This window comes from Lampetra fluviatilis, chromosome 17, assembly GCF_964198595.1.
Source record: "Lampetra fluviatilis chromosome 17, kcLamFluv1.1, whole genome shotgun sequence".
Classification (NCBI taxonomy): domain Eukaryota; kingdom Metazoa; phylum Chordata; class Hyperoartia; order Petromyzontiformes; family Petromyzontidae; genus Lampetra; species Lampetra fluviatilis.
The window spans coordinates 11,096,652-11,117,573 of record NC_136291.1 but is presented as its reverse complement, the minus strand read 5'-3'; the positions used below and the strand labels follow the sequence as shown (position 1 = coordinate 11,117,573).

The following is a 20,922-nucleotide window of genomic DNA, read 5'->3' as shown; positions in this document are numbered from 1 at the left end:
GAGCTCTATGATTGATACAAATTTATTTTTAAATTTGATGTCCACATTGGTAGTCAAGTGGAGAGACTTGTCCCTGCCATGGGAATATGGAATAGCTTTATTTGGCTCATAACCACCAGGGGACATCGGTACCAGCCCATTTCTCATTTTATTTTTATTTCTGGTTTCAATGGAAATGTCACCAAAACCCCAAAAATATATTCTGAAAGCATACATCAACGACATCAAGATAACAAATGACCAGGCCAAGCAACGATCATGTAAATTATATCCATGTGTGTTCTGCATTAAACATGTTTAAATGCATATGCCCCGATAATGAACTATCTCATCACTCATATGACCACATTTTCCATGGTCATTGCCCTTTGGAACTATAATAATGAGATTTAGCACCATGCTCATTCAACCGAATGTTTATACATAACATCCCTACTGTGTGTTTCATCAAGCATGAATAACTTCTGCTCACCTTAGTGACTTTATTCTTCAAGTTACTGCCCTGTGCAATGATGCAGCTCACTTCCGGGGTTTTCCTGAAAAAAAAACAGAGGAATTTATTTCTTTATTATAAATGTCTTAATTAGTTGCTGCCGGAGTCTTCATACGATAGACTGACAATCTCGTTTCTGACAGGGTCGTTAGACTCTGTTGGGGTCATGGGATAGGAGGATGACGTACTAGCTTCAGATGATGTCACTGTAATGCAACACAATTTGGAGTCATATGGCATCTCAAATATACGTTATATGGCCGTACTTAACAGTGGAACATTGTCATTTTGGAGGAAGGAGGCATTTTACATGTTTTTTTTTATTAACTCTGTTGTTGTATCCTCAAATATTGTAACTCTATTTTTACCCACTTCCCAATGTGGTATCGACTGCAAACTTGGTATACTTATGTCATACTGATGATAATACTATATTCTATCATAAAACAATTAACATGTATTTTTAATCATTATTATTTTTTAGAAGTTATGTTTCGGCTTGGGTCTAATTGTCCACACTCAACTGACGTTGGCTGTAAATCACCACGGTCCCATACGTTATGGCAAGCTTCGGGGCCACTTCCTGGAGTCGTGGAGTTCTTCCATTACTAGTACGGTACATTTAATTAAAGCGTGTTTTAAAAAAGAGTTTTATTTTAATATTACTTATTTCTTGTACAGGCCTGGACTTGAACAGGGCCAGGGGAGTGAATAACACAGACGTCCGGGGGTAGTGTCAGAGTGCTATGGGGGCGTAGGAGTATTAATGTAACTGGCAATTCGATGTTGAGAGACGTAATAAGGGTGATGTTTGAAACATGGGGATACCAATATAGGATTATTGGGAACGCAAATAAAAAAAATACATGTGTATTTAAGTATTAATGACTCATTGTATCTCAGCCCTAATGGACGATAGTTTAATCTGCTTGGTTATGTCGATGGAAAAAAGCAGAAGGTTCAAACTTCAATCGCTGGTCAGGGTTCACCAGCCAGTCATTGCTACATCGACGAGAAGAGTGGTACAATATTGTTTACGTCAGCAGTGGTCATCTTGTGGATGGACTAGGCTCTGCCCTGGGAATATGTAATTTCCACGACTGACCCAAGGCCTGCAATGAATATGAGCGCCGCCCCTCACTCGCTTGAGCAGGGAGACGCTTGGACGTGACCGCTGGACTGTGTGTGGGGGGGGGGGGGTGGTCATGAAGTGGCTAGCGCACTGCGTTACAAACTCAGCGACCCAAGTTCGATTACCGCTCATGACCAATAACAGTGGCGAATATTTGAACTGGTCCTAGACCTCCCCTCGGTCGACTCAACCTTAAATGAGTAACTGGTGCTGTCGTGTTGGCCACCCACTGCCTCGTGTGCCATGCCGGTTTCCATAGGTGCTCACTAACAGCACTTTCCCCAACAGTCTGTTAAAGGGGGTTTTTGGTCTTTGTTGTAGCCACCATGCCTAATCATCACTTGAAAGTAGAGCAGGCAACTGTAAGCAAAAATAAGCAACCGGTTGCAGAGATTCCCAAATACAGTCGATTCAGTTGCATGCAACCGAGTTGCACAACCGATGGCTCCGGTGTGCATCCAGCTCAAGTGGAGTGCTCGGAACGCTTGAACCCCCCCCCCCCCCCAGAATCTGTATTCATACTGGATAGCAGTGCAAAATCGAGAAAAAGGTATGCAAGTCACTAAATATAAATAAATACCACTAATTATTTAAGTCCGATTTACTAAGCTTGGACAAGGCAGCAAAAACTGCAACAAAACAGTCCCAGACCACGCCAAGATAGCGGCAATAACTGTTGGCGTTTTCAGATGCGCTTCAGCGTCCATCTGGAACGCTCTTCCTTCCGATAGATAGATATTAGGAAACCACTGGAGCCATGCACTTATACATCTAGATTGACACTGATTTCTTCAGAACTGTTTTTCGTGTTTAGTTCGTTCTCCTTCCCCCCTCACCTCCGATTAGCACGGTTGGTTACGTACGGCGCGAAAGAATTTCAACGTACACACATGCACAGCACAAAGTCACCCGATGAAACGGCACATCGTTAGCATTGAACTATCGCTGCACACACACACAGGAGCGGCTGCTGCTGTCTGTGCTGCCGGCGCACATCGCTCTGGAGATGAAGGCAGAGATCATCCAACGCCTCAAGGGCCCCTTCTGCGGGCAGCAACAGCAGCAGCTGCTGCCCGAGAACTCCAACAACTTCCACAACCTCTACGTGCGGCGGCACAAGAGTGTCAGGTGAGTGGGGTGGGTGGTGGGGTGGGTTGCTCGGCATCTCGTGGCTGGCGTTGTACATACGCGTGTATGTATGATTAACTTTTTTCGCACCGCACGTAGACCAACTGTGCTTATCGGAGGTGCGGGAACGCTAACTGATTATGACAATTTTGGAATATAATTTGTACGTTATATTCTCAGGAATTTTCCCATGGTCTGTCAAAAGACAGAATTTACCCTGAAATCAAAGAGATTTTTAGCGTCATCATGTAAGCTTCATTAGAGTTAAATAAATTAATTAAGGACTACGATTTTTAAGTCATGGTCATGATTACGTTGAGGCACAATGTCGGTGAGGTGGGCATGACGCACGCCTGGGCTGGCTAATTATCTGCTTTAAAAATATAGATTGCTCGAAAAAGACCCATGGGCCGATGGATTTAAATGCGATTTTGTTGTTTGAGATATCGGTGTGAAACGGAGACCGTTGTCTTCAGCGCGCGGTTCTCTGTTGAGCGTTTATTCTCTCAAGCAATCGCCATGCACTGCCGCAGGCAGCTTCCGGAGTTGACTTCATAGTGGCTATGGAAAGCCTATATGCTAAATGGAGCTTTGGCTGTCGATTAATTTATAATCATCAAAATCTACTCCGGTGGCAGTTTAGTTGTATCGCTCGACTTACGGTGGGGCATTTTCATGTTCAATCTTGGCTAGAGGTTGACTTGGTGACCCATCCCAGTGGAGTCAATCAAACTATTTACGAACTTTTTGAAATTTTATCAGTTAAGGCCCACTGAGCTTTACAACTCTTTTTCAGAAACGACTTGGCTATCACAAATTATTGCTCAAACGAAGTGATTTATCACGTGGAAATGTATAGAAGCCAAATGCTCTAAACGCATTCTAAATGTGGATGGAAAAAACCGGAGGACCCGGGGGGAAATCCATGCGACCACGGGGAGGACACGCAAACTCCAAATATACAGGCGTCAAGGTCAGGATCGAATCCACGACCTCCTGTGTACCTGACAAGGTAGCAGTCTACATTTTAGACTGCCAGTAAACTCACCAAACTTAATAACCAGGCGACAGTCTACATTATAGACTGCCAGTACACTCACCAAACTTAATAACCAGGCGACAGTCTACATTCTAGACTGCCAGCACACTCACCAAACTTAATAACCAGGTGACAGTCTACATTCTAGACTGCCAGTACACTCACCAAACTTAATAACCAGGCAACAGTCTACATTATAGACTGTCAGTACACTCACCAAACTTAATAACCATTCTACAGTCTACATTATAGACTGCCAGTACACTCACCTAACTAAATAACCAGGCGACAGTCTACATTATAGACTGCCAGTACACTCACCAAACTTAATAACTAGGCGACAGTCTACATTATAGACTGCCAGTACACTCACCAAACTTAATAACTAGGCGACAGTATACATTATAGACTGCCAGTACACTCACCAAACTTAATAACCAGGCGACAGTCTACATTATAGACTGTCAGTACACTCACCTAACTAAAGAACCAGGCTACAGTCTACGTTATAGACTGCCAGTACACTCACCAAACTTAATAACCAGGCTAGAGTCTGCATTAGTGTTTTTTTTTCACTTTTTTTTTCTTTCTATCGACGTGACTTTACCGAAAGAGCCAACGAGTACCACTATTGGGGACCTCAGCAGTGGTCATACTATATAGAGATTAGCCTCCACGATGATAATATGGAATTTCCACCACTAGTTCAGGTCCTTGTGTGGAGATTCGTTTTGCTGAATTGCTTGGTTGAACATGGAGGCACTTGAATTACTACAGTGCTTGTGTTAACAGGATGGATTGTCTGAAGGACCAATATCAATAACTTTAGAAACAGACAGATATTAACTTTAGTGCCAAGAGATGGGCGCTTGAGGCAGGAATAATGTCTATATTGAGGTCACAGATTTTGACTCACTGTGTTTCTTAGCATAGGTTTCGGCGCAGAATTCTAGAAATTTCTTAGCAGATAGGGTAAACAACTTTGGAGTCAGAATAGATTGTGAGGGTGAATCGTTGCGAGCGCTACCAGGAAGAGGAGGTTATGAAGGGCAGGGCGCGTGTGCTCGGTGGAGGAGTGCGGGGTCTCCACAAGAGGGATTGGAACGGCACTCAGAGGTCAACAGCCAAGAGGAAGATGGCAGGGTACTTTGCAAGCAGACCCTGAGGCTCGGGGTGTTGATTGTGCAACAGTCATAAGGTCTGGCACGAGTCAAAAAGTGATGGCAAGATTTCGGGGTATAAACGTCAATGGCCATGATGACTTCTTGATCTTTACTATGATATTTAAGTAGTCACGTGTGAAAAAAAATGACACGTTTATTTCTGGCCTGAAACATTTCCACCTATGATACGTGTGCCACGTAAATATACCTTACTGGTTGTATGTGTTCCTTTGGCTACGTACGGTACGAAATAAGTTCTACAAACAGTACATACGTTGCACTCTGAATGCGTAAAACCATGCAGTGAAATATATTAATGGTTCTATGCGAAGTGTCTTGTTACTACTGTAGATGTTATATCGTTTTTGTGCATTTACCAAGAATCACTGTGCAACTTGGAGTGAATATTGAGTAATGTTTCTCGTTAGGACATTGTATCCTGGATGCATGGTCAGGTTAGGCTGAGATGTGCCTTGTAACCATTACGCATTTCAAACAGTGAATAAAGCACTGCTGAGACTTTTTTTTGTTCATGAAATATTAAAATGATAATGTGAAACGGGATGTGAGGAATAAAATGAGAAGTAATGAAGGAAATACAACACGTATGGGTGTCAGCAAACAGAAGAGGCCATACAGTTGAAATATTATCATGTCTCAGTATTCCTGTGGCATACAACTCCTGAGTTTAAATCATCGTTGGGGAACAACTAAATCCATCATCACTACAGGGTTCACAACAGTGAGCACCACTTCAAGATTACCGAATAGTGGTTGTCCTTTGGTTATATTATCCCCTGCCATAAGAACGTGGAATTTCCACTCCTGGCTTAAGACCACGAACCACCACCCAATGCCCATTCGAGCAGGGCGATGCCTTGCTATGGACTTTTTTTTTTATGAAAACACAAAGTGAAAGAAGTAAAATGGACAAATGGAGAGCAGGAAAGTTTTCTAATTTGGAATTGGGCAGGAATAGAGGGACGGGCATCACAGATAATTTATCAAATATTTAAACAGGGTGCAGAGCAGCCGAAACAATTGCCTGCCAGTTAATTGACATTGCAGCTCATAGTTTAGGGTTAAGGCGTGCGCCGGGCGGGTTTGGACGGAGATGGATGGCGATGATTTTGCCGTAGTGCGCCTAAAATTGGCTGCTGCGGGAGACTTCGGTCAATATCGCGCGGCCAAACCCTGAGCACAAGATGGGCGATGTCCGAAGTAAAAATGACCGCTACTATTTGAAAGTTGTCATTTTTATCACATTGCCAATTATATTCCAACCGTGTTGTTATCGGAGTCGTGTCATGACATGAAGAATCATTCCTTGAGAACCATTTTAGTCAACAAGTTGTGTCCAAAGGAAGCAAACAAGAGGCACAGCGCTCATTAATCATGAAACTGTCACATCCATGCAAAGGCGTCAGCTCCTGCTGAAGTTTCACGTGGGTGATCAGATGCAAAGCCAATATTGGCCTCCTTGTGGTGGTGCGCGTGTTTTCTGGCAGAACACGTTTAATTCGTAAAAGCAGCGGCGAAAATATTCGTTGAGAAAGTTTAGTCAATGACGACTGTGAGTTTATGAAAATAAACTGAAATAACAAAAAATGTATTTGACCAGGTGAGGCCCACTGAGCTACACAGCTCTTTTTCAGAAGCGACCTGGCAAAAAATGATAGCTCGACGAAGTGGCTTATCATGTGGAAATTTATAGCAGCCAAATACTCTAAACGCACGTTTCTAATTGTGGCGGGAGAAACCAGAGAACCCAAATAAAAATCCACGCGATCACAGGGAGAACATGCAAACTCGAAATATAAAAATATATAGGTGTCAGGGTCGGGATCGAACCCATGCCCTATATGTCAAGTAAGGTGGTTAACTTATATCCACTGTGGCACCCTTATTAAGCATGAGAATTACAACGACTAGAACGGCTCCTACTACTACTACCCACCAAAGACCAAAGCGTGAATGATGAGACAAAATCAACGAGTCTGAATGAAGGCCAAGATTACTTCATAACGCTATTTAGGGGCAGCAGTAAGTGAGGGATGATGAGGGGTGATAAAAATGTAAATTTGCTTCCATGTATAAATGCTTCCTGCGTTCGCCGATTGGCTGACCTGATAATATTGGGTGGCGAAACATTGACTGCCTCTGACACCAATATGTACTCACATTTAGTTGACTGAATGTTTCATATGCATGCAAGTTGAACATATTTTGCACCGTACGCAGCCAACCGTGCTAATCGGAGGTGTAGGACTTTAGCCGCCCAGACTAAGAAAATGTGCGGAGTGAAATCCACAGAGAAAGACTTGACCAAAATTAAGGCTACGTCTAAACACTAAATGCTAACTGAATTAACTTGAGCATGGCCTCACGACACAAGCACCTTCCCTCACACGGGGGGATATTTGAAACCACTTCTGTATCTTGAACTCAAACTTATTTTGCACCGTACGTAGCCAACCATGCTAATCGGAGGTGTGTGGGGGGGGAGGACAATGAACTGAACACAAAAGGCTTCTCGCTGTGGATCTTAAGTGGGTGGTGGAGAACTTTCTCTGCTGGCGACACCACGCGTTCGAAGAAAAGAGTGGCGAGCGCCGTCTGTTGAAACAATCGGCATTTAAGGGAAATGCTCAATGTCAGCTTAATAGGACAGCCACTCAAACTGATGCATCTCTATGCTGGACTGAAGCCTGATTTTTTTTTCATGATCACGTAAAGAAAGTGAAAAAAAATCCCCAGAGCCAATTTATCCCTAAATAGAGACTTGTAGTCACAACCCGGGGTGCTGAGGGCAACAGGTTCTGTGCAGGAGCAGCAGCACTGAGCTGTGTCCATTCTGCTTGCTAGTTTCAAGTTTATTTTGTTTAACCAGGAGACAAGTCTCACTTACAAGAATCACCTGGGTCGCCAAAATGACAAAAGCGAATAGAAATCAGAGCAAAAACAACCGCAAGACAGGAGAGAAAAAAAATCCAGAACATAAATTATTATTAAATAAAATAAATTTTCAATAATAAAAGTTGACTTGGACAAATTACTTTAAAAAACCGTTCACAGTAAAATTAAGTGACAAAAACAGCATGGATTTAAGGTGATTACAGCACTCGTATGAAAACATAAAAATTACACATGTCAAATATGTAAACTGCACAGTGCTGTGCTCCTGTCTGGAACACTAGCCCGCACACAAAGACCACCAATGCACACAAAAACCACAAATGCACACAAAGACCACCAATGCACACAATCACCCGACCGACAATGCACACGTAAGCTGCCTGCCGAGTAGCGCTGCATGCCAGTGCATTTTCGGTAAAAATAGGCTCGCCGCATATATATGAAATCACACAAACCAAAGCCGCATAACGTGAACAAAACCTTGTGTGTGTGACCCCTGCGCATTGCGTGTACATCGGTGACTGTTCGACAATTTGGTATGCTGGGGACATCAAATGTCCACGTTTAAGAACCTGGCTGGGTATTTTAAGGTTTAGCTCAAATTCTCCGATTGAGATACTGTGAGCCCACTGCCACCCAGCCACCTTATTTTCCTGTAAGTGACCAAGTTATATATTGACGCTGTATTATTTTATTCGGTGCAATATCGTGACTGTTGTACTTATTACTCTAACTTGAAATTTGATGTTTCTCGAGGAAACTATTTTACCATTTGCGTTTTTATGAGTTCTTTGCAATATGATCTTTTATCATAATCCTCACTTTAGTCAAATATTTAAAAGAAAATGTTGGAAGATACTCTACATTATGTGATTTGTTGCCATTTTTCCTTCATTATGTATTTATTTTCATTTTATTGCGACTTGCAATGTATGTTTTGTTTTACAGGGAAACGATGCTTTTGTTGATGAAACCCGATACAAGAGCTTCTTAGCTCACAGGGTACATCAAAATAAACTAACCTTTAAAAGAATACTGAAACCTTTATCGAGTCAACATCAAATCATCGTGTCTCCCTGGCTCAGGGAGATCTTCCAATCATGCTGATCCAGGATTCAAAATTCCACATTCCTCTTGTGAGAACCTTTGGGTTCTTCAAAGGACAACAACCACAGCTGTCATCTTGTGACTGATTGTAAACATCGTTCAGTGTAAATGCATTTTGTTCGGGAGGAAATTAAACAAAGCACAGTGTGGGTGCATTTTTGCAGACGAAAACCGGTGCCATTAACAAAGTGAGCTCCGACTGAAAGGGGCAACCTGGATTCTGTGATTTGAAGAGACAATGAGGAGCCTTCTGCTGAAATGCCTTGTCTTTTGAGAGGACCACTAATTAGGAGCTTAGGGGAGCTAGAGGTGAAAGCAAAGTGGCAGGAAATTGCCCTCGTAATTTGTGACAGCACCATTTCACGCTTTTTGGAGAGGCCGTTTTTTCTTTTGGAGGATGGAAACAATGAGGACGATAATGGCTGCCTATTTGGGGGGGGGGATGCGCAGTGTTGAAGAGGCTAACCTACCTTGATAGTTCGTCACCTTTTGTTAAGCCGGCGAAAGCACTTACAATGTGTTTTGAATAGTTTTGAGAGCATCTCTGATAAAAAAGGGGGGGGGGTCATCTTGCCCTCTCGTAAGGTCCAAAACCACGGTGGTTTCATTTTCAATGTCACCCTTCTGTTACAAAAAGCTCCTTATTATTTTTGTTGCAATCTGGTAAAGTGTCCCGTGAACAGAAGGACGCCATCGTTCCTGCAAGCCAAGGTCTGGTGAAGTGCAGCCATGGATAATGAGGATGAAAATATAACAGAGATGGATGACGACGATGCCTTGTCCGCGTTGCCCTGGTGTTGCAGTGCCCCTGGGGCCTCTCGTGAGATGATCCATACAGCAGCCAGCAGCGCCCATGTTCTGCCTCATTTCAGCACTCAACAGATTGGGCTCCTTGCTGTTTGGGTAGAGGTTTTGGTATTTATTCGGGGAGTAAACACCGTACCAATGAATCCCATTTTCACACGGTTTTTTTTTTAAATCAGAGCAGGTGTTTAACAGAAAGACACGTTCACGTGTGTCTGTGTGATGGTGTAGTGATTTGCGTACGGAGTGGCAGCGTAGTGGTTAGCACTGTGCCCTACTAACCTGGCGACATGAGTTCGATTCCTGCTCGCAACCAACGCCAGTGATGATTAACTGAAACGGTCCTGGGCCTTCCATAGGTGGACTCAGACTCAAATGAATACCTTGTGCGGAGTGAAAACATCGCCACTAGGGAGACAAAGGCAGCCAGGAGCGGCGGTGGCCACTCACCCGCTCGTGTGCCGTGCCGACCTTCATAGGTGCTCGCTAACAGCACTTACCCCAACAGTCTGTTACAGGCTATACGGGCAATCTGTGTCGTGATTCTCGTGCACTACGAACCCAGCCACCCGAGTTCGATTCCCGCTCACGGCCAAAACCAGTGACGAATATCTGAACCGGTCGTGGGCCCTCCGCCAGGTTGATTCAACCTCAAATGAGTGTCTGGTGCGGTGTGTAAAGAACAGCACTGGGGATACAACGTCATCCACCCTTCAGTGTACTCTTCAGGCATTAGTAAATGCGTTGCCCCAAGGGTTTGTTAAACGCTCCGTGGGTGCCCATTTACTTTTGCAGTGTGGGTGATCGCAAACAGATGCTCAATAACAGCGCTCGCCATAACAATCTCTGAGGCTCATGGCCGATGTCTCATGCGCTTGTGTGTAGTGTGCGTGTACATCGACTGAGGCAATCTAAAATTAGTAACGAGTGTTGTGGTGGGTGTCAATATCAGCACTGGGGGGACAGACGTGGTCAGGTCTGGTGCTGGCCACAGTCCGACTCGGTGTGTAGCGAGTCTGTCTCTGTGTGTACATAGTCCTTTATGAATTAATATAACTCGATTGAAACTTACATGATGAAGAAGTCCCTTTGATTCCAGGGTAAATTCTGTATTTTGACAGACATGGGAAAATGCTTGAGAACATAGTGTATTAATTGCTTTTTCCCACATTGTCATAAGTAGTTAGCATTTCCGCGCCTTCAACGTTATATAAATTATGGATTTCACACCCCTCCAAATATGTTGCATTCTAACGTTAGAATTTAAATCAAACAAATGTTTTGTAATCAACTATTAATGTTCACTTGTACCGTCATCATGTCTTGAGGTGAAAATACTTTACATAACGCTCGCCGGGAGAAGCGTAAGCTCACATCCTGTCAGGGATTTGCCGCTGGAGAAGTTGATGTCAAACACATTTCTGAAGTTGCTTCAATAGGTGCCTTATGCCACATTAGGTGGCAATTCCATTACGTAACCTGACAAAAGCATTTGTCGCATAGCAATGAAACCAACATTCTCATCTGGAAATATGCCTAATTCGTATAAACCTTGCATTTTAGCGCTTAATGAATGTGAATAATCATCCTTAATTTGTCAACCCCATGTTTATCGAAATAACGGAGGAGAATTAATATTTTTTCGCAATTGACACCTTGGTTTAATCGCGAGTGTTTAAAGCCTTGATCTGAACCCAAGCTATTAGCGGCGTCGCTATGTCCTCTCAAACATGATTATGCTCTTTCTGAACCTAGCCATCTGTTACGTACATTTTTAATTATATCAATTGTTACAGCAACACATGTGCCAATACCGTTTTAACATTACTGTCAAAACTTCACTGATATGGTATTGGGATCTGAACCACGAAACACTTAAACACTGCCCGGTCGACGGTTTATCAACTTAACGTAAAACACCGAGCAGCGTTCTGGTCACACGATGGAATAACTTTATAGTACGGTAATGAGTTTACAATTGCTGGCAAAAGTCAAGCGTAGCCGAAGCTGGTTTGGCACGAATCTGGAGCTCTGAAGTTATCCCATGAGCTTTCTGGGATAATTGGTGACACACCGTAAATACCCGGCTGAAAATATATGAATGTCGAGTACGTGCAAAGTGTGAGAAGCTCATTAATGTTGCCCTATGACTATTTATGTTTTTAAGGCTGTATATCTGGAGAGTTGCACCAATTAGCGGATTTATTTTTTCGAGGCGTGAGCCTGCATATTTTTAGCTTGCTGTTAGTTGTAATTATTGCTTTTTCATCACCTATTAATGACATGTTTGGGTTGCGATAAATGTTTCAGTAGCACTAACAAAGTGTGATCCATGTGCTATGTACTCTGTATGTGTGTGTTTGTATGTATGTCTTCTAATCATTCATTAGCAGAAATCAATGTGTAGATCAAAAGGCATATCCAAGTGCGCTTCTGTAAATAGTGTATGTGTGTGCGGAGCAATGATCCGGTGGGTTTTCTTCTTCACATTCCAGTCTAACTGCAGCTGCCTGGGTTCGATTCTTGGCCAACACACGTCAGCGTCAGGTTGTATCTTGAAGCCGCTTTGGTCATCTTCTAAGTTGACGTAGCTGACGTGGGTACCCGATGCAGTACGCTCAACGTCGGCCCCGCGCAGACATAACCCGTCTGGGGCGCGATGCTGACCTCGCCGCCTTTCCTCGTTTGCCTTTCCTGCTTTGGCAGGTGCTCGCTAACAGCGCTCGCCTTCGCGATCCGTAAGGATTAACGTGAATAGGGGATCTCTTTGTGGTGTCGTCTGTGTGTGTGTGGCGGTTAGAAGTGGCATCACGGTTTAGCGCGCTGCACTACCAACCCGGCTTATCTGAACCGGTCCTGCCCCCCACCCCCTAGGTCGACTCAGCCTCAAATGAGTACTTGGTGCGGTGTGTGTAAATCACCGCTCGGGAGACAAACGCAGCCGGGCATGGTGCTGGCCACACACCCCCTCGTGTGCCGTGCCGGCCTTCATAGGTGCAACTCGCTAAAAGTACTTGCCCCAACCAGTCTGTTAAGGATAGACGGGGGGGGGGGGGTCTATGTCTTTTTTGTGTGCAGCATCCTCTACGCCGACATCGTGGGGTTCACGCGGCTGGCCAGCGACTGCTCCCCTGCGGAGCTTGTCCACACCCTGAACCAGCTGTTCGGCAAGTTTGACCAGATCGCCAAGGTGAGCGTGCGTGCGTGCGGGTGACCGGTGCCAGTGCCTGTCATCCTTGTGTCGCATGTCGGGTGGAGGAGGGTTTATGATGCACATTTTTACTCACGCGATCTGACCTAAAAAAAATAGATATGACTCAGTCAGTCGTTGGGTTTGTTTCAGCACACTTCACCACGCTGGTCAATGCTGCTTGGTGAAGGAGGGTTCCTAGGGACTGGTTTGGACATCACTCATCACCAATGTCAGCCGTGGCCAGGAATCGAATTTTAAGAGGACACATGGGACATAAAACATTCTGCTGGGATCGTGTCAGTCAGTAGAACATTGTGACACGCCAGGAAACGACCTGGGAATAACGCTACTGAATTACTTCTGGAGTCACTTCAGTGTGTCTTACCCAACACTCGTTGACGGTCCTGTGAAAGGCGGCTTTCAATTTGAATAGCTGATCTGAGCAAAAATAAATTGACAAAACTAAATTTATACGATGGGTCGTTTTTTGCATGCATTCATCGGTTGACTAGTGTGAGAACATCAACCAGCGATACTGGAGAAGCTGATTGATCGCAGATAGTTGCCCGAGTTCGAACACCACTGGTATAACCGAGACAACCAGTTGCAGCTCCGTAGGCACAAAATTGTGTTTTTTTTCCACTACAGAAGCAGGCTGGGCCGCTAATTTAATGTGCAATAATCGAGTTGAGACCCCACGTAGATGGTGCGGTGAAGCGGTGTCCTCAGTGTACGATTAACGCTGCTCGCTATTAATTAACACACAGTAGGCCACGCTTCTGGCCGGATTGGTTCCACGCCAGATTCCGATATTTCACGAGTTCAACGTTTCGCAAATTTGGATCTGGCTCGGCACGGAAAATAGCCGGCAGAAAATTATCCATACAGTGAGGAGCTCCACGCTGGCTTGGCTTAGACGTGCCAATGGAAAAAAGGGTGTTGTCGTTTTTTCCGAATCCAAACAGACTGCAAGAGGGAGATGCTGAGACAAGTTATTTTTAACATTGAAATCGAAACACTTGAGTATAATTGTCTCGTACAGTTCCCTGTGTAACGCTGGCGCTGCCGTTGCCACGCAGGATAACGACTGCATGAGAATCAAGATCCTGGGCGACTGCTACTACTGCGTATCGGGCCTGCCCATTTCCCTGCCATCCCACGCCAAGAACTGCGTGAAGATGGGAATCGACATGTGTGAGGCAATAAAGTGCGGAGCCCCCCCCCGCCCACCCCCACTCACACCAACAGTGAAACTGCTCCTATCCGTGAGGAAGCAAGGGATCTCACTTGGGATAAGCAAGACTCCTTGTACCTGTAGCGTTACCATCCGAATCGACCGTAAGCCCCCAAGTCCTGTTTCGCACAGAAACCCCGTGGTTACGGGATGACATTGCCACTCAACTCCTCCTGTCCATTAACAAAACAGGTAATTTGAGGATGTTCCAATTCCTCTTCATCTGCGTTGTTTATTTTATCCGTAGCTTTGTGGTCACAGAAGGTTCCTACCCCCTGGGTAACCTTAATTGAGGGTCAGAGTTCTGATACACTCAGCGATGATGCACTTGCAGTACACCTGAGAGCTCCTCCACACTCCTACTCCTACCCCAACAAACCTCAAACTCCACTTCATCCATAATAATTTATTATGAGTAATACTGGTCGCGAAAGCCTACGTGTTAAACTCCACTTCACCCACTCGCACGGCAGCACCTCATTGTTCGGGGCTAGCTTGTGCCGGTCAAGTTATAGCCAACACCGTGTCGCCATACGGTAAACTAACGAATTATTCCCAACCCTTTGGTAATCCACTGCCGCCTGAAAGGCCTCGCCCTGCTGTGTAGGCCATGGGGCTTATTTTACTATACTTTATCGCGCTGGCCAGTGGAGGTTGGTGAAGGGGGTAGGGGTGGGGGGCACAGGACCGATTCAAATATCACTCGCCGCTGATGTTAGCCATGACCAAGCATTTCGCTCGAGTTGCCAAGTTCATAGATGAAAAGTGTGAACTGCTGCACCACTGCCCAACCCCTACTCTGTACAGTTGTTATATAATTTTGGCTCCTTTGATAACGCCTTGTTGAATTTACTGGACGACAGCTGCGATTGAACTGTCGATTTAAAACTGTCCGGCTTAATTGGCATCTGCTGTTTGGCACTCTGGTTCCAGAATGTTTTTTTTTACATTAATAACAAATCGGGGAGCATGAGACTTGCACGTGAGCGTTTGGTTATCCCGGACCTTGTTTGGATACATTATTGATAAAAAAAAAATACAGCAGCAGCCTGTGAATTATTCATTTAAAGGAAAGTTATTCGCAGCATTGGGAATAGGTGGCACATTAATCAGACATGAGATGCACCCGAGATTGATATGGTGCCAAGCCCCAAATGATTTGGGTGTCCCACTATCTGCAAACATTGTTTTTAAAATATTCATTAAAAATCCTAACTTACAGCTGGGCCCTCATGGAATTTTTCTTTTTTACAGAAGAAGCTTATTGACCACGGGCTATCAAACATGGACATTGTTTTAACGGTTTCTGTTTATATTTGTTATTAACAACATCTGTTCATCTTCACGGCTGTTAATATATGATGGGTTATAATCTGCAGCACATTTTAAATATACAAAAAGTATGATTACGTTTGCTATATTACCTTTTACTCAATTCCCCTTCAACAAGTTAGGCTACAAATAATGGTGAACGGTTCTCAGCGGGCGTCTACCTGGTTAAATAAACACACGCTGGTCAATACCATTTGGTAATCCCGATACCGCTGATGAGACCCAGAAACTTGAAAGCAGTCCAAAGTTTGCCTGCTTAAACAAATAATGCTTGATTATGTTGGCCTGGTGGACTCATTATGGTCTTTTTTTTACGTGTCGAAACAAAATTAAGTTCTGCTTATATTAGTCCTGTTGGGTGGGTGGTAAGTAATTGTAGGAGAAAAGTTGCTATTTCCTGACTTAAAGCTTTCGTGACTGCAGGAATTCATATTCTTGGGTCTTTCGGTAAAGTCACGTCGATAGGTTCTTTAGATAGATTCTTTGTTCTTTAGATAGGTTCTTTCGGTAAAGTCACGTCGATAGGTTCTTTAGATAGATTATTTGTTCTTTAGATAGGTTCTTTCGGTAAAGTCACGTCGATAGGTTCTTTAGATAGATTCTTTGTTCTTTAGATAGGTTCTTTCGGTAAAGTCACGTCGATAGGTTCTTTAGATAGATTCTTTGTTCTTTAGATAGGTTCTTTCGGTAAAGTCACGTCGATAGGTTCTTTAGATAGATTCTTTGTTCTTTAGATAGGTTCTTTCGGTAAAGTCACGTAGATAGGTTCTTTAGATAGATTCTTTGTTCTTTAGATAGGTTCTTTCGGTAAAGTCACGTAGATAGGTTCAAAGACTATTTCCTGTAACAATCAAATATTTGTCATTACCAAAGTAAAATAATCTGATTACATTACGTTAATGATACAATTTCTTATAATAACTTAAGCTCACATGCTGGCACCACGCTTTGGCTGTAGCCTGTGCAGCATGATCTCGGTGTGTATTGGTCGGGTCTCTAAATTAATAAATGTAAAAAAAACTGCTAACGCGTTTTTTTTTGCACCTTCGTTTTTGTTTTACATTTTTGGGAAATATGATTTCACGCTGACAACGAATTTAATAGCACCGCATCACTCTGGACCTGGTTACGGAAAGCTGATTGCAGTTCCTTGTAAGTTAAAGCTAATTATTGCCCAACAACACGTGTCACAGTGATGTGTTTTGGATTTCATTTTTTTGGGGAATATGGTTCATGGGTTACAAAGTGCATTTTAGATTTTTTTCTCATATGTTAGCATGAAAATATTTTACATTCCAATTTCTGTTATTGTGTATGTGCTAATAGCAGCTTCCCCATTGATCTATGAAACTACCCCGTATTTAGCTTCTCTTGCGATATGTGGGGTGCCACGGTGGCTCGGAGATGTTAACAACCTTGCCTGGTATACAGGAATTCGTGGGTTCAATCCCCCGTGGTCGCATGGATTTTCCCCCCGGTCCTCCGGTTTTTCCCTCCACATTTAGCATCAACATGCGTTTGTAGCATTTGGCTGCTTTACATTTACACAATAGCCACTTTGTTGAGCTATCATTTGTGATAGCCAGGTCGCTTCTGAAAAAGAGCTAATAACTCAGTGGACCTTAGCTGGTAAATCAAAAAAAATTTAGTTTTTGTTTAGACATAGGTACCTTGTCCTGACACACTTGGATAACTTTGCTAATAGTTGTGATGATGATTTAGTTCACATTATATGTCAGCTTAATGATTTTCATTTAATGACGTAAATATCTCTTGATAACCTCATGATTAATTTTATCAAGTGTAGTTCATGAAAACTGCATCTCACCACAGACCAACCTCGAAAGCTGCTTGGCGGTGGTGAGCCAGCACCAACAATTGTTCTGCAGTTCTATATATATTAGGATGTTTTCAGTTAATTAGTGAGTGTTCATACACGTCGGAGGAAACCGGAGCACCCGGAAAAAAAACACTCGTGCATAGGGGCAACGCTCTATCACATATAGAAGGGACAGATTATATCAGTCCACACTTTGCTGTACTGTATTTTGCTGGCTAGCAAGGGTATTGCATCTCGACGCCCATTGTAATTTGTGTAATCCACCAAACCTCGCTGCCTCCACAGTGCTGGATTACAGGCAGCCACGTGCGCCACTACTGCCCAGCTGTCTATTTCTATTCAACTATTTTATTTTATTTTACCAGGTCAGGCCCACTGAGCTATATAGCTCTTTTTCAGAAGCAACCTGGCCACAAATGATAGTTCAACGAAGTGGATTATCGTGTGGATATTTACAGCAGCCAAACACTCGAACGTACATTTCTAAATGTGGGAGGGGAAAACCGGAGGACCTGGAGAAAATCCACATTCAAACTTCAAATGTACAGGTGTCAGGGTCGGGATCGAACCCACGACCTCATGTGTATCAGGCGAGGTCGTTAACATCTCACTACCACAGCGCCCTATCAGTCTCCTCAAATGTTGATCAAATGCTAAACTTCATAAACTGCTTCAATGGTGACTTGTAATATATTTTTGGGTCAGATCGCGTAAGTTAAAATGTTTGTCGTAAACTCTCCTACACTCGACATGGCCAATAAATAAAGTCACCATGCGTACAAATGAGGCCAATATGATGATTTATACTGATTCAGCAGCATGAATCATCATATCTTTTACAAAGCTTCGGTGGTTCGACTTCTCAAAATCCTATCCATTTTCAATAACCTTCATTGAAGGGCATAAATTCGAATGTTTCATGAGTTTTCGTATAATTACCAACATAAATGTCTCAATAACAGCGAAGCTCAAATGCTTACATAATGCAGTGTGTAACACGTCAAAAACTTTGGCTTCGATTGGGGAATTTCTGACCGTGTGATCTTCAAGAGCTAATGATGGCAATACGCACCCCAAATGAGTCCAAGTCGGTACTCTTTGCCAGGAATGGACTGGCCCCTATAATACGATTCCATAATACGATTGTGGAATGAAAAATTAATGCCGTTCATTTGCACTTGGCCTTACTTTTTACTTTCCACTTTAAATGTGTGTTTTCACGTGTGAATGTATAGATGTTGAGCTGTAAGATGGTGAGCTCTAAATATCATGTTGCATGAGCTAGATACGCAACACTGAGCGCGGGCTCACGATTTTAATGCCAATGCTTTCAGGCTGTTGGTAGGTGTTTGAGTCTTAGTGTTCGAAGTTGCCTCTTCCCAGTTGACACGGCAATAGAACCAGCAGTTGAGACATAGATATTAAAAATAGTCCACGGTGTGACGTAAAAACGTGGAGCCAAAACATTATTTTAAAGAAGATTTGGCAAATTTGAAGCATTTTTTCACAATTTGTTTGATTTAACAGATAATTGAAGACATGTGAAAATTCCACCGATATATGGAAGAACCTCAAAGAAAAGGGGAAAAAAATATACACTCACCAGAGCTGGTTCCCACTGCCTTCCACACAATTTCCTTGTGCTTTGAGTTGATGATTTGGCGTGCAGGACGACACATTACCGGTACTTTGGGCAGAGATTAGAGCCTTGGAACATGCATGGTGCCAAGTACACTGCAAGGACACTGAGTGGAGAAATAACGCAGTTCACCAACGTCAAGCATTGCTTCATGTGTCTCATTATAATGTCCCATCGAATAAAATGTATTCGCCAATAGTACCCATCATAAAATACACAACCCTTCAAGTCAACTGTCACAGTGTCTCCCTGCTCGAACGGCGATCATGGTGGCGGTGGTGGTAGTCGCGGATCTGAGAGAGAGACAGAGAGAGGGAGAGCGCAACACCACGGCACGGCCTTGGCCGAAGCAACCAGGGCCCAGCACCAACAATGAGCCCTGGGATCAGCCATTGCAGCCAGGGCAGTTCCAACAATTCAAAGGACATCTCAGGGGGCCACCTTCATCAAACAAGCATTTCACGGTGGCGGGGGGGGGGGTGTGGTCCTTCACCGATGACTCCCAGGGGCAGTGGAGGCAGCGACCTCCAGTTTCCAGAGCAGTCCTGGTGACAGACAGAGCACGGGGAAATGATGGGAGGTGGTGGTGGTATTGAGGAGACAGGATATGGGGGAAGGAGTCAGGCAAGGGTCAGGGAGGTAGCATAGAGGGTTCAGTGAAGCGATAGAGGTCAATGGGGGAGTAGGGGAAGCAAATCAGACGAAGGAAGTTTGGTTGGGTTGCGCAGCAGTGACTTGTATGTACTAAACGGTGAAACTCTTTTGCACGTGCATAGCGAACCGTGCTAATTGGAGGTGCGGGGGAAGGACAACAAAACTAAACACAAAAAGCAGCTCTAAAGAAATGAGTGTTCAATCTCGATTATTTAAAAGTGCATTGTTCCAGTGGTTTTACTAACATTGGAAGGAAGAGCGTTCCAGACGGCCACAGAAGCGCATCTGAAAGCGTGCGATGCAGTGACCGTCTTTGTTCCATGGTGAGCCAAAAGTCGCTGCTGTGAGGACCCAAGTGGAGGTCAGGAACAGGAGATAGGCTCAGCCAGCTTGTGGCCTTATTTCCCATTAATAACATAGAGAGGTTATGTATGTATATGCATGCATTTACCTGTATGCAAACATACATTCAGAAAGTGTATGTATGTGGGGAGCGGTAGTGTAGACCACCCTAGTTTGATTCCCACTCATTGCCAACACCAGTGACGATTATCTGAACCGTTCGTGGACCTGCCCTAGGACGACTCAGCCTTAAATGAGTACCAGGTGCAGTGTGTAAACATCGCCATTGGGGAGACAAAGGCGCCCGGGTGTGGTGCTGGCCACCCCCCTCTCGTGTGCCGTGCTGGCCTTCATAGGTGCTCGCTAACAGCACTTGCCCCAACAGTTTGTTAAGACTCTACAGGGGATCTTTGTCTTTGTTTACATACATACATTCAGAGAGAGAAAACACACAGCATTGTGGATCATAGTCAAGTGCTGTCCGTGACCACCACAGTACATGGGCAGTTGTCGTGGGCTTTGTCTCCCCAATGCTGATGTTAGTACACTCCACGTGGTGCTGATTTAAGGCTGAGTTGACCTATTGGAGACCCAGGACTGGTCCATATACCCCTCAAAACTGAAGTGCATAGCCAGGAATCAAACACACACACAAACAAAATAGTTGCAAGAAAAATATATTCACATAATCTTGAAGTTTGTTTTCAAAGATATGTTCACTCTGCAACGTTCACGTATTTGTTTTGGTTTAACTCACAAATTTTGACAGATTGTAGACTCTGGCTCATTGAACACCAATATTAAGAGCAATGGGACTCTCGGTGTCTGACATAGTGCCTTCGCTCTGGCATGCATCGCCATTCTCCATTAACAAAACAATGCCCTGCAGTGTGGTCCATAACAAAG

General features: G+C 43.9%; 1 protein-coding gene across 4 annotated transcripts in view; it reads left to right on the top strand.

Moving 5' to 3' along the window:
* ADCY2 (adenylate cyclase 2) overlaps positions 1-20,922 on the top strand; it is a 300,516-nt gene that overhangs the window by 211,603 nt on the left and 67,991 nt on the right. For all 4 annotated transcript variants that reach the window (XM_078864180.1, XM_078864181.1, XM_078864182.1 and 1 more), the window contains 3 exons: positions 2,587-2,753; positions 12,861-12,972; positions 14,055-14,182. In XM_078864180.1, coding sequence (XP_078720306.1) covers positions 2,587-2,753; positions 12,861-12,972; positions 14,055-14,182 — 407 coding nt within the window. The remainder of the gene's footprint in view (positions 1-2,586; positions 2,754-12,860; positions 12,973-14,054; positions 14,183-20,922) is intronic.